Genomic DNA, 15,253 nt, shown 5'->3' on the forward strand with positions numbered 1-15,253 from the left:
TGGATACAATGACTCAGTACAGGAGAAATTTATTTCCTCTTTTCAAAGAGGAATAAAACCAGGCAGCTGCTGTTTGGCTAAGTAAAAAATTGCTTACTGTAGCTGGGATATACAGCGAAAACTAGCTCGGGGACATTAATGCTAATGAACCTTGATGCCCCTGCTGGGTCTCAGATTTTCAATGATGTCTTCATCTGATACAGTGGACTCATATGCCTGGCTTAAACAAGTAGAATTAGTAGACTTCACGGGAGAGGACGTTAAATAACCACGTCTCTATCCACATTGCCCTCCCACCTGTTATTGATCCTGAAACTTGGGAATCTGAGACTTGTTCCGAAGCCTGGCTCCAGGGAGAGTCCAAATATGGCAGCAGTTGCAGAGCCACATTCCCTGGAGCTTGAGACTCAAGCTAATTTGGTGGTGGTGGACAACACAGTAGGAACTCAGACAACTGTTGCTCCTTGTCTTACTGCCAATTCAGAGCCAACTTGCCTGTGGGAGGTATGGGCCCTGGTGAGAGCCAGAAGATGAAGAATGTAACTTGGATGTTATAGAACCCTTTAAAGATTACTTTCTCATTGATTCGTGTGTACTAAAAATCAAATCATAGTCCCCCACATTCATCAATTACATGGCCCATGTGGGTCCCTGTGTTTTACTGTCACATGTACAGGGTTTGGTACTGCCCCAGGGCTCCTAAACGTAGCAACCTCCAGGGTGATTTAATACCCAGGCTTTGGACCTTTACTTCAAGATGTGCCTTTACTGGGCCCCCTTCAACTTACAGTGGATGATTATGAGTTAATTAATCAGATAAATTCATTTCTGCTGATGTGTTAGCAAGTGCATTATCTTTTCTAGGTAATATAGGTGATAAATTCTTAGAAGATGTGGATGATTGTTTATATCTCATTGCTGTTAATAAAATATATGTCTGTTAATAAATATATGTCTTTAAACATATACCCTGGGTATATGGTGGGTCAGTAGCATTACCTCATATGAAGAGCAACATAATTAATTTTAACATGACATTCTAAAATATTTAAAACTATTTTTAGATGGAAATTGGTATATCCATTTAAAGTACAATGGGAATAGAGAGAGTAGTATTTATCTTTTCTATACATATGCAGACATGTATGCAAATACATGTTTTACTAAGACTGCAATATATTCTTTATTGCTAAAGGTGGAAATGTCAATTCAGAAAATCAGTCCAGTACTTTCCAGTGCAATGGATGTTGGTTCCAGCCTTTCTGAATCAGGGAAGATTTTGAGTAAATACTTGGAACTAGATATGGAAACTAAGGTAAACTAAATAGGAATTATTATTGTGGTTATGATTTTGTAAATATGACTTCTTTTCTTTATATTCAGTGGCTATAAAACTTAATGCTAGCTCTCTTGAGGGTTGTAATTCTAAATTAATATTGTGGTAAATAATGACTTAAAACTTCTATTATGTGTATCTAAATTATTTATACTTATATGTGCACTTATTAGGGTGTTTGAGTTCACTGAAACTTTGTAACCTGGTATTAAACACTCATCTGGCCCCTTTTCCTTGCCTGGGAGATGTCAGCATCTCCTTTTGGGATGCCACAGGACGCAGGGAGAGTGTTTTTCTAAGACTATTTGTGATTTTCTGCTAGAGTAAGTTACAAAAGAAAATTCCCAGAAGCAATATGCATTAATGCAGGATTCCAGGAAGCAAATAAAAAACACAATCTTGCTGCAAGCCCAATGTTCAGGGACAGAAAATACCCTCCTCTTCCCGGCACTTTCTCTGGCTCCTCCTCACCCCTTTTCCCCTGGGACTTAGGTTCAACTATTCCTGCTAGTAGTAGCTCCACATCTGCACTGAGTCCCAGCCAGCCCCAGCAGATGTTTACAAAGGTGAGTCTAGCAGCTGTCCCAGCTCACCCAAGTCAGTAGGCAATGGCCTTGTTATTCCATCGGTTCTCAGCCAGAGGACCTCCTTCATGTTTGGGAATTCATAGACAAACTGATTTTTTTTAATGGAATTTTTTTAACTCATTATTTCAGATGTTTAAAATAAAACATATGTATGAATTCAATTTCACTATTTTATTTTAAGAATTGTAGAAGGAGGGAGGAAATGGCACAGGGAGAAACTCCCCTCCTTCCTCCTACCCAGAGTGCTATCTGGAAGCAACACTTGGAAATGAAAATTAGCTTCATTCATTGGAGTACTTGGGAAGCATATTAAATACAAGCAGGGAAGCAATTCCTTCTTGCTGCAAATGACAGTGAAGCTTTTTTCTTTCATTTTTGCTTGATTCCTAGTTCAGTCTCACATAAAATTTTACATGGCTCTTTCTGTGGCAATTGTAGATGTAATGCCTACCATACCGGCTTATCCATTCTCTGTGAGATTTTACCTGCCAGAAATTACACTCAAAAGAAAACCCAGAAGAGCAACCCTGTGGGCTATTCAGATTTCATATAGAACATTTCCCCTACCCTTGTTCAAAAACCTTTCTAGATAGAGATTTAAGTAAGACTGTATAAGTGACATGCCATTTTTTATAAATTAAACAAGGAGTAAACAATTTCTATAAACTTGTCATCTCTTGTGTAACAAAATTAGTTTAAGAATTTGCTAGAGCTATTGTTAAATTTCAAAAAGCAATCCTCATATATAATTGTTAAATGAATTACTCAAAACATTTCTGCCATTTTGTTTTATAACTTTTCATACCAAACAGCCTTTCTTCTCTTTGTGACACACACAAAAAATAGAATGCTCCAAATGAAAAGCAGAGCTGGTAGAGTGAGAGAATAATTTGAGATGATTTTCATTTTAAGATTAATTTTTTTTGAAGTTTTGAAAGTTATGCCTTTCTTTCATTGAGGAGAGTTCTGGTACAAGTTCAATTAATAATTGTAATAGATGGATGTACAGAAGGTAATGAAATGTGAATGTTCATGATTCCCCTGTCAGCTTCTGACCCCCTGTGCTTTCCTTTCATAGGAGACAGCACATGAATTAGAAGCAGCTGCAAAACTTATGACAGAGAAAAATGAATTTGAACCTGACGAAGTGGCATTGCTTTCTTCTAAAGCTGAATGGCTAGAGGAAGAATTAAAAATACTTGGCCAAAGCATCGGCTCCAGGTCACAAGTCCTGCAAACTTATGTGGCATTTCTGAAGTCCTCAGAAGAGGTATGGTGCCCATGTGCTGACCTTCTTCAGCAAGGTGGTCTCTGCGCTTCTTCCTGCTTTCTCTGGGGTAGAAGCCCTGCTGGGTGGTCCTGTACCCTCCGCTCCCATGCGTGGACTCACTTACTGGCCCTTTATTCTCCAAGGCACCATACAAGGACTCAAAGAGTAGGTTGTTTTCCTAAAAAATAATGCAAGTGTTGGGTGTAGATATATTCACAAATAAGCAAGGTGGTTGTGTTGGAATGCTTTTTACTGTGGCCTACAAGCATTTATAATATCCTAAACAGAGAACAAAATTATTTAAAAATCAGTCATCTTCCACCATGAATCTCTTTGAATACCCAACAATTACTTCGATTCATTTAAAATACATACACAGAATCAGAAATTATCGGCTTTTGGGTCATCTCAGATCTCTCTTGTTTGATGCCTTTCAACAAGTTTACCTCGGAGAGCTTCTTCTGAGGCACTGTTTTGACAGGGTTGTACTAGAGAATCTGTGAAATTCCCTCTTGTGGACTACGGTTCCATCTCTCAGAGGTCCCAGTCTCTGGGAGATGGTATCAGTAATGGAAAAGGGCTAGGGTGCCACCTAGGAGCATGCACACTCTGCTGCTCTCGGGGAGGCGGGCACTGGCCTAGTGGGAGGTAGAGCCTACACGGTCCACTCCGGGGTAAAGCCAACCAAAGTTAGGGAGCATGCTCGAATTTTTCTCACCCCCACCCTGCCACTGCCATCCGTCCCCCCACCAGCCCACCAGTGTCCTGCCTAAGCACATCTCCTCTGTCAGCTCTCGTTCCATAATGTTCTGAATTCTCGCCCCTCGGGAGGAAGGCCATGCCCAGTCCCAGCAAATCTCAGGTAACCACTGCCCCTGTTCCATGTCTTTACTCTGCCTTTTGTCACCTAAACTTTTATTTAGTTTTTCTTGGCCCTGAACCCTTATGGTTTGGGAAAGGTATTGCAATTGACAGGATTATCCTGTTGAACATTTTTATTCGGAACTTGAAATGGTGGAGAAGGTACAAAGAAATGCTGTTTTCTTTGTCTTCATTGCCAAAAATGCACCTGCTTGGCTTCTAGTTCAGCATCTACTTCCATGGTCGGCTCTGGCCTTTGGGTCCAAGAGCCTCTCTAGGGCTGAACCTTAGCTTTGCAAGAAACACTTTCTCAGAAGAACCTCACATCCTTCCACCCTCCCTGCGTTCCCTAAATCTGTTTTGCTCCCTGGTAGAGGCTTCTGTCCTTCTCATCTTGGCTGTACTCTCAGTCTGTCACCCTCTGACCCTCTCGGGCTTTCCTTCTTTCTTCACCAGCTTTGGTTATTCATTTCCAACCCACTCCATCCCGTCATCACCCTGCCGTCCACCCTGACTCTCCCTGCCAATTCCCAATACCAGGCCAAACCAACGCCCCTGTTTACTCAGCTTTCAGACACTCCTACGGAAAATCATACAGTTGTGCTGATTGGCACTGTTCCAGTGTATGGGTCTCTGCCTCTGCCGGGATCCCCGTACACTCCCTTGTTGGCGCCCATTCAGTAGTGATTCTCAAACAACTTACCCCAGTTTCCATCCCTAAATCTCAGCCAAGGCCCTTTCCTTGTATGTGACTGACACATATGACACAATAAAACGTTGGCCTCCTTCGATTTCCAAGCATATTGACACATGGCATCCCCCAGTTGCCAATAACATGAAGCCTTTATTTGTGCCCAACATGAATCAGCCGTCAGTCCCTCCCTGCACACTCCTATGCCCTTCAGAATCGAGCTTCAACTAGATCCATCCTCCACTTGTTCAAATCTGCTTTTTCCGTTGCTTCCTTCTTGTGGGTTTACAGCCATAGCCGATGGCGTTACCCTCACCAAGGCTGCCGCTCTGTTGTTGTCCTTCCCTTCGCACCTGCGCTCTCCGAACGGGAAGATGACACTTCTCACCTCTGACTGCCTGTCCTCCCCAAGCCTCACCCCGCTGCCTCTAGTGTATTCCCCCTTCAGTCCTGCCATTTACCACCCTTTCCCTCCATTGACATTGTCCTGATAAGCTACTTTGCTAGTTGACAAATGAGATGCTGTATTTTCAGTCCTCATCCCTGTTAATCTCTCTGCCACATTTAACTTCTTGCTCTCACCTCCTGTGACTTTTTAAAAGGCAGATTTGTTGAAGTACAATTTACATAGGATAAAATTCCCCTGTTTTAGAGTGTGAGGATTTTTAGTGTATTTATAGAACTGTGCAGGCATCACTACACTCCAGTGTTAGTATATTTCCATCACCCCAAATAGGGGCCCGCTGCATACTTTTAGTCTATCCTGGCTTCCACCCTGCAGCTTCAGGCAAGCACGGAAGTGCTTTCTGTCTCTGTAGATTTACCTTATTTGGATATCAACTTAAGTGGCATCATCTTGTCTACTTCTTTATCTGTTCCTTCTCCTTTCTCCTCATTTAGTTTTCTGTTTCTCCAGTGTGGTGAGTCAGGGAGCTCTCACTTGTGCTCTCCTTTGGACGTGCTATACACTTTCTATACAAAATCCACCCCTGCCTGTGGTTTTAATACACTAATAACTCAAAAATGATTCCTCAGCCCCCTCTCTTCCAAGCCCCAGACCAATGCTTTCAACTTCCAATCATACTAATTCCTTATATATCCTGTAGGCTCATAAAGCTCAACAAAACACAACCAGTTATCTGTTTTTCAAATGTGTTTTTCTTCTGTGTCTTGGCATTGGATTAATGACCCCATCAGTTTTCAGAAGTCCCATGTAGAAGCTTCAGAATCTTTTCCAAGACCTCTGTCAGTGAGCACTTGTTTTGTATGAGGCCCCATTCTTTTCGTTCCTGATTTCATTTATTTATTTAAAGATTTTATTCACTTATTCGAAAGTGAGAGAGAGAGCACAAGCAGCAGGGAGGGGTAGAGGGGGGAAGGAGAAGCAGACTCCGGGGAGGCTGAGGCAGTCTTAATCCCAGTACCCTCAGATGTGTAACCAACTGAGCCACCCAGGTGTCCTCATTCCTGTTTTCATTTAATCCTTATAACACCTCTATGTTTAGTTACTATTATTCCTCTTTTACAAATAAGGGAAACTGAGATTCTAAGAAGTTAGGGTATCCAAGATCAAACAGCTAGTAAATGTCAAAGCTGAAGTTTAATCCCTAGCCTCCTCCCTTTGGTCTTTTCCTGTATCGAAGGCCATGCTATCCCTGTTTATCTATAGGGACAACCTAAAAGATTTCTGAATTCCCCTTCCCCTCCACCTGAACCATCACTTCCTCAGTTCAAGCCCTCACCATCTCTTGCTCAGCTTAAAGAAGTTGTCTTCTGCCTGTTCTGCTTCCTGTAATTATCTGCTTCACGCCTTCCAAAAAATGGTCATTCTAAAGCAAATCTGATCATGTTACCTCTTGACATTCAGGTAATATGACAAATGTAATTTGTGAAACAAATTACAAATGACTTTTTTTTCAAATTATAAATAACTTTTACTAAAAATGGGTGATGGGTATTAAAGAGGGCACGTATTGAATGGAGCACTGGGTGTTATACACAAACAAGGAATCATGGAACACTACATCAAAAACTAATGATGTAATGTATGGTGATTAACATAACATAATAAAATTTTTAAAAAATGGATGAAGTATTGAAGTTTATCATTAATTCCCTTAAAGCATAAACTAGTACAGATTCAAGGGAATTCCCATAAATGGCATCATTCTCACTTGCATTCGTTTCTTTGAGCCATGGAAAAAGAGGATGAATTAAAATTTATGTTTTGAGAGTTGCCCATAACCAACAGCCCATCAAATTGACACCTCAGCCTGTAGCGTACAAGCCCATAGAAGTGCTGATAGTTGTCATGCTGATTCTGAACCATTGTGACAGATATCAGTTGTTTCAAACTAATGAGAATCTGTCACGTCATGTTGGTTAGAGTAGAAAACAAGTTGAAACCTTCTGGCCAGCTTTATCCAGCACCGTGATTCCTCTAGCTTCTTTCTTAACCACTCAGCTCGTGCAACCTGAACTTCACTCACACTACGATCTTTTATGGCACTCTGAACCAGCCAATGTTTTCACACTTGTGCCTTCACACTTGTTAACCCTTCCATCTGGGATCCCCTTCTACTGCCTCTTACCCTGGAAAATTCTGAAAGACACAGGTCAAAGGTCACTTCCTTTGGGTAGTTCTTCCTTATTTATTCCATGTAGAGTTGGTGGTCCCTCCTCAGTGGGCCCATAACATTGTGTGTATACTTGTCTTTGTGTTACGATAATTTGCTTATGGTTCTCTTCTTTCCCAACGAACTGTCTTTGGGAACCCAAGAAAATGAATCCTTAATTCTTACCAGGGAAACTTAGGAGCCTCCATGGAGGAGGTAGCCATTTCACTAGTTTATGAAGGATAAGTAGAAAATTAAGGAAAGCTCATTCTAGGCTGAGGAAACAAGCATCAGCAAAACAGAAGCATGAATAAATGTAAAATGGGAAATGAGGATAGAACTTCTGTTTCTGAGCACCATTTGCAGGCCCGCCTATTAAATCCATTTAAATGATGAATGATGTTAATATATTTAAAATATGGTGACTAACCATTGCCTGAAATTTCTCACCTTGTTTAGATTGCTTTTGGTAGTTGTGAGCTCTTTGAGTCTTGTTCTGTTGGCCATTAAATATTACTCAAAATGCATAAAAGCTTGTGTCAGAATTTTTCTGTTTCTACATTACCCAATTACATGTTAATCTATAGTTCTACAGGCACATTTTATTTTATATAAGCTCTGATCAAAGAGTGATTTAAAATAATCTAGTACTGCTAGCATTGGTTAGGAAATGAAAAAATATAGTTTTAGGCAGGCGAAGTAATGTACCTCAGTAAGATAAGCCTATGGAGGCAGCTTAATATTAATACTTGCACAGAAAATTAGTAATTGTTTGTACTTTTTTATTCTGGTTTATCACTGATTAGAAGGAAATTGTGATTAATAATTATAAATAATTTTTCACTGGCTTACGTTTCTTTCCTTCTGATTTGTATTCCCTCGTGTGTGTGTGTGTGTGTGTGTATGTGTGTGCGTGCACGCACGTGTGTATGTATTTTCCTTCTGAATTATAAAACTCAGCTTTAAAGGGACCCACACTGGTCTTTGACACAAATAGTCCCCAGTTGCAAAACATGCACATATGTAATACATAAATATGGTTTTGGCTATGGTAACTCGGTCTTATGGGTAACAAACTTGTCAGCTTAATTTGCTACCGAGGGGTAATCCTATCTGTCAACAACCTAAATAGATTTTCGTGTCTTTTCAGTTAATTGACAATATTCAATAATAACTTAAAGAATTCTGAAATGTAGTTTCTGTTTAATTTTTATATAGGCTTTTACTAGAATCTACTGCTATTTTTCTTTAAAAATGTTTTTAAGTGTTCTTAATTCTCATTTATATTCTCTTTTTTTTTCTTTTTCTTTTAGGTACAGGAGCAGTGTCAGAGCCTAAAGGAGTTTTACCAAACTGAAATCCTGCAAAAGCAAGAGGATGATGCTGAAGCCAAGCATCGGTCTGACTCAGCTGAGAAGCAATGGCAGCTATTTTTGAAGAGGAGTTTTTTAACTCAAGACCTAGGGCTTGAGTGCCTTAATTTAATAAATATGGTAAGAATGACATTAACTGTGTTACACCTTCTGCAAGGATACCTTGTCAAAGTCAAAACCATAAATTCAAAAGTCCATCTGTCTGCTAATCAGCTTGCTGGTTTAGGAAGTTGTTTTTGGTTTTATTATTATTTTTTATTTTTTTTCAGCTTTATTCAACCTAGAACAGTCCTAAAGCTGAGCATTTATATGCTTATTTGGTCTTAGACCTCCTATTCATTTCTAGTGAAGGCTATTTTAACTATTAAGAAGAAAGAGTGACTATAATTCAAATACAACATTGCCATTATTACATAGAGACCTCAGTAGAAGTCCATCCGAAAGTTGTATTATTTTGAGAGCGTGCAACAAGGTTCTTACAAAAATTCCAGGGGTTAAAGATAACATCTAGGGTCAATCATCATTTTGAGGAATTTCTTACCATAGCAGATCTTTTCATAGTAAAACTCCATTATATTTAGAAATGTACTTCAAAATTTTAGTTGTCGAGTTGTATCTGTAAAATACTAGAATCTTTATATCAACCTCTGACCCATATAAAGTTCTCTACAGAGTTTTTAAAAAATGGCTAATCCATCTCTCCTTTAATACCTCAAGTATCTTCCTAATGAAACTGCTCATTTTGTTTTTACAAAATTCCAGCTACTAGAAACCTTTTTTTTTTTTTTTTTTAATGTTAAGCCAAATCTGTCTTCATATCTCTTTCTAACCCTCTGTAGCTACACAGGGGGAAAAAGTGTTCATATTTCATTCTTCTCACACATGAAAGTCCTTCAAACACTGAAAATAGTTGCTATGTCTAATCTGGGTTTTTCCAGTAGCTAACCACATAGAAATCCTTTCTGTCATTTATGAGATAGCTTCGTTTCTCTTTCCATCCTAATTCTCCCTCCCAGAATTTTCTATGGTTTGTCAAAATCATTCATAAAATGTAACCAAAAAGTGAGGTCCAACTTCAACACAAAGTACAAGAAAGTGGACATCATTCTTTACTAAGGAGACCTAGATTATCCTAACATTTTTAGCAATAATTTCACTTTGCTGGCTCATATTAGGCTTGTGATCAAATAAAATTCCTCTTACATTTTCATTGTAATTCCTACCAAGCTACTTCTCTCCCATCTTATATTGGTCAGGCATTTATCTTTTACATACAAATGCAGGCCTTTATATTTATTCCTATTTAATGTCATTTTGTTAGTCTTCACCCATGATTCCATCTTGTTAAAATAATTCTGAATCTGCTCTCTATGGCATTAGCCATTTTTCTGAATTTAATTCTATACATTTTATAAGTAGGCCTTCTGTGGCTGCAAGTAGATTTTTAATAAAAGTGTCTAGGGGCAAGTCGACTTCCCAATCCATTAAGCCATCACTTGATTAACCCGTTTATTAAATGGTCATGGACACTTCCAACAGTACTTCATTTTGACCACTAATTCACAACTTTTTTCCTAAGTCTGTCATGAGAGAGATAGCACAAAGGAGTGCCTACCTACCAATTATCCTATCAATTACATAAGTATAATCTGGCATAAATCAGGTTGACTCCTTGTGATCAAGGAATTTTTTCCAAAGTGCTCACAAACTACTTGATCCAGGATAAACTTATTTGCACTGATTTTCAGTGTAAGGCTTACCAATCTGTAAATGATGTAGACCATCCTTTTCCCCCTTGTAAAAATCAGGGCATTTTCCTTTCTCTAACTTTCTGGGCCTTCTCTTATTTTATGTCGATTTGCAAAGATAACTGACATCTGCAATTTTCCCAATACTCTGAAATGTGATGAGTCTCAGTCTGGAGTCTGAATTCATTTGGAAGAGTTAGGTTCTATAACTATTCTCATCCACTTTGAGCTACAATTTTCTCTTTTTTTGTGATTTTTTTTATTATCATGTTCAGTTAGCCAACATATAGTACATCATTAGTTTTGGAAGTAGTGTTCAATAATTCATTGGTTGCATGTGCAATTTTCTCTTTATCTTCTCTCTCCACTTTTACTGTTTGAAGACTATTCTTATTAAATCTATGAGGAAACAAAATAAGTATAAATAGTGCTAATTTATCTAAAGCTATTCTTAAGCATCAGAGAAAACTTACTAAGCAATTTGCCCATGTTCTTATGTTATACAAGTGCTTTATTGTAAAAACTAATTAAGTTATTTTTCATTTGGAACGTTTAGAACACGTATTATCTATCTATCATCTTTTACATTTTTACTCGGTCTCTTGATTATGTACTTCTCTAATTTGTATTCACAAGGGAATTCAAATATTTGCAAACTACATTTTTATGTCTATCCTTTTTATTACTAACTTCATTTCAGAAATTTATTTTTCAGTTCTGAAATTTCCAGTTGGATCTTTTTTTATTAGATTTCAATTGCCAGTGAAATTCTCTCTCTTGTCCTCTCTCCATCTCTCCTGTACTTTCTTGACCATATTAATCATGGGTATTTTAAAGTGTTTGTTGGCTAATTCCAATATCTGGGCCTGGAGTTTTTCTGTTGTCTACTTTTCTCTTGGTTTCCAATCATGTACTCCTGTGTTGGCAGGACCCATGAATCAAATCTATCAAATCTCAGACCTTATGTATAAAACACATGCTTTACCCTGAGGTCCTTACCACTTTCATATAATAAATTCCTCCTTATTGATAAGAATTAAGATCCACATAATAGTTAACTTTATTGGTTCAGTGACATTCTGAGATAAGAAATTATTGGTAAAGCAAGTAAAACACATTTTTAATCCTCTTCATATTTTTTAGACCATTAGGCTTTTAAACAAACATTATTGTTGAAATGTGGTAACCAGTTTCGTTGCTAAAAGGGAAGAAGGCCAACTGGCATTTTCCACTGAGTGTTTTGCTCTTGATTGGGTTGCTGTGGCGCATCTTTTCAAGCTTGAAACTGAAAAATTTTCAGTTCATCTAAAAAAATCATCAAGATCAGAGAAATTGATTTAGGTGAGAAATCTGGCAGACATCTTGATGAAAGTGCCAATTTACTAATTTATAGTGGTGAATATCAAAGATGCTATCCAGGATACTGCCTTCCTGTTATCAACGTATCTAGAAAACAAAACACACCATTAAGTGTGCCTGAATTCAAATGGAAATAGTACCCTATTAGATAAGATTATGACAAATTTTTCCATGCCCCTACACAGAAGTAGGATGAGTATTATGTTTACTAACTAGACCTTAGACAAATTATTTAATCTTCCTCAGTGGTCAAAATTTTAAGTCTGCCAAGTACATCATCACTCTTCTTGAATCCTGCTAGCTAGACAGCAACAAATACTACTGTGCTCTTCCTTTTCCAGACCTCATTCAAATCATGCCCTATGGATTGTGCTTGATGCTGATATGCTGCAATTTCCAAGTTTACATTAAATTATATGTTATATTTTGACTAATAGTTACTTAATAGTATGTGAAAGATACCTTAACTTTGTAGCATAGGTAAAAAAATACTATCTGGAGTGGGTTTTGCTGAAGTTGTCTAGTATCTTTTATGATATATTAGAATCCTATTAACCATAATTGCAGCATATATCATTTTATTTCTGAACCCCCAAATTCATGGGAGGAAATCTCATTTAGGACCTGCAATTATATTCTTTTGTAATTAATCAGTACTTTATTATGTCTAAATTGATATAAAAATATAAATATGAAATACTGATGTCCTGTAAAATAATTTAAAAACAAGATGGAGTTTTAAAATATTGTTACATATTTATGACACTATCTTCTGACTACAGTTTAAAAGATCCCTTGACTTTTAGATACCTAGCTGTAATTGCAATTATAGACAACCATGCATATTTGCTCCTTAGAAATTTAAGGGTTCTAGACTGTTGAATCACAGATCTGTACCTCTGAAACAAATAATGCAATATATGTTAAGAAAAAAAAAGAAGAAGATAGCAGGAGGGGAAGAATGAAGGGGGTGGAAATCGGAGGGGGAGACGAACCATGAGAGACGATGGACTCTGAAAAACAAACTGAGGGTTCTAGAGGGGAGGGGGGTGGGGGCATGGGTTAGCCTGGTGATGGGTATTAAAGAGGGCACGTTCTGCGTGGAGCACTGGGTGTTAATGCACAAACGATGAATTGTGGAACACTACATCAAATCTAATGATGTGTAATGTATGGTGATTAACATAACAATAAAAAATTTAAAGAAATTTAAGGATTTATTGAGAAAGGCTGGCCATCAAAGTAAAAACCATTGTTTTGTCAACCAAATATTCAAATACCACATTTTTTATGTGCAAACATAAAAAAAACACTAGGTCTTACGCTTTACTTCTCTTATCCTTCTTCCTCCAGTTGAATTTCCCCTTGTTTAAAAACAGTGTCTGAAGGTTTTCCAATCAGTCAACCAGAACATGTAGAAGTTGGGAAAAGGGCTCTGCATTTAGATATTGTGATTCTGGTGCATAATTGAGATACAAATATAGAGATATATAGATATATACATTTCAGTTCTCACAAAAGGGAGTAACTTCAAGCACAGTTCACAAGAAAAATTTAAAATAATCATAGTATATACAATAGGATAGTTTAAAGAGAAAAACAGACCCCTCATATTCCTGATACTAAGATTTTGACACATTCTGATGAGTGTGTTAAAATTAAAGGTGGACTACACTTCAAAACTTATGAATTAAAATAATCTTGACTTCAACATTTCTGGATTCTGGTGCTCATTCTAACACCCCTTAAGCCCTAGGAAATAACCAGACCCTGGCCAGGGGTGTGAGGGTGGGGACTCAAACACCACTGGGATTTTGAAGAACTCAGGACCTGGTGTCCAAGCATAGAATATAGGTTCTGAGAGCCCCACTGTGCCTTCACACAGGCATTCCAGACTTGTCCTGATATCAGAACCATGCTCTGCGTTGGCTATGATCAGGTGTTTGCCTTCTAAAATAGTGTATGCAAAAATGCTGTGTCTCTTGGGAAAGAAAAGCCATTATATGGATTATTAATTTAACAGGCAAAAAGGAATGAAATATTAAATGCGAAAAGTGAAGTGCACTTTATGGAGAACACTATGGAAAGCCAGAAGGCAGAAAGAGAAGAACTCAGCCACCTTCGGATGACATGGCAACTTAAAGCCATTGCAAGCAAGCCTGTGAAACAGCAGTGGGGAGCATTCAAAGAACAACTTAGAAAGGTACAGGAACATGCAGTGGATATTATTAAGTCTTAAAAACGAATGAAATTCTGACATATGCTGTAGCATAGAAGAGACTTTAAAACATCATGCTAAGTGAAATAAGCCAGTCACAAAAGAGTAAATGTTGTATGATCCCACTTACATGAGGTACCGAGAGTCAAGTTCATAAAGAGAGAAAGCAGAATAGAGGTTACCAGGGCTGAGGGAAGAAGGGATGGGAGTTACTGGTAAATGGGTACAGAGTTTAGTTTGGGATGATAAAAAGTGTTGGAGGTAGATGGTGGCGGTGGGTACACACTAATGTGAATGTCCTAATTCCACCAAACTGCACAGTTAACAATTAGTTAGAATGGTAAATTTTGTTATGTATATTTTACCATAATAAAGCCAGAACCAAGTAAAGGAAACACAGGGCCTGCACTTTTGTTCACTGGTGATTTAGAACCTCGAACTCACTTGAGGTAGTGAGTGTTTTCATGGGGATGGAAAAGTTCAATGACATACTAGTCATCGCTGGAATGGTCGTTATGTATTTGCTGGTGGTATCAAAGAAAACAAACTCATGACTATCTAATGTTTATTTCAGACTACTTACAACTTGCAACTTCTTCAGGAAGCACTTATGCCTGTGTCTGCTCTTGACCTTGGAGGGAGCCTCCAGACCATTTTAGGTCTACAGAAAAAATGGAACGAAATGAAGCCTCAGCTCCAGGTGAAGAAACAGACTGATAGACTTGGGTGAACGGGAAAAAAATAAAAAACTGAGGCTTTCAGAGGGGAAGGGGGTGGGGGGTTGGGTTAGCCTGGTGATGGGTATTAAAGAGGGCACGTACTGCATGGAGCACTGGGTGTTATACGCAAACAATGAGTCATGGATCACTACATCCATAACTAATGATGTACTGTATGGTGACTAACATAACATAATAAAATAAAAAAATAAATAAAACATAAAATGGATTGCCATATGACTTAGCAGTTGTACTCTTGGGCATTTATCTCAGAGAAATGAAAACTTACATACTAAATACTATGTACACAAATGTTTATAGCAGCTTTATTCAAAATAGCCCCCAACTAGTAACTACCCAAGATGTCCTTCAACAGGGAATGTTTAAACTAATGATTAAACTAAACAGCCATGTCATGGAATACTACACAGCAATAAAAGGCATGAATGATTTATATACACAAGAGCCTGGATGAA

The 15,253-nt window shown here is 38.0% G+C and overlaps 1 protein-coding gene across 2 annotated transcripts in view; it reads left to right on the forward strand.

The window, feature by feature from the left end:
• The window catches only part of CCDC141 (coiled-coil domain containing 141), a 208,389-nt gene that overhangs the window by 146,755 nt on the left and 46,381 nt on the right, over window positions 1–15,253 (forward strand). For both annotated transcript variants that reach the window (XM_025849253.2, XM_073881808.1), the window contains exons 12-16: window positions 1,196–1,315; window positions 3,002–3,193; window positions 8,674–8,853; window positions 13,864–14,043; window positions 14,633–14,758. In XM_025849253.2, the coding sequence (XP_025705038.2) occupies window positions 1,196–1,315; window positions 3,002–3,193; window positions 8,674–8,853; window positions 13,864–14,043; window positions 14,633–14,758 (798 nt within the window). The remainder of the gene's footprint in view (window positions 1–1,195; window positions 1,316–3,001; window positions 3,194–8,673; window positions 8,854–13,863; window positions 14,044–14,632; window positions 14,759–15,253) is intronic.

Source organism: Callorhinus ursinus, unplaced genomic scaffold (genome assembly GCF_003265705.2).
Source record: "Callorhinus ursinus isolate GAN/ISIS: 27379988/994484 unplaced genomic scaffold, GSC_fseal_2.0 scaffold2, whole genome shotgun sequence".
Taxonomy (NCBI): Eukaryota; Metazoa; Chordata; class Mammalia; order Carnivora; family Otariidae; genus Callorhinus; species Callorhinus ursinus.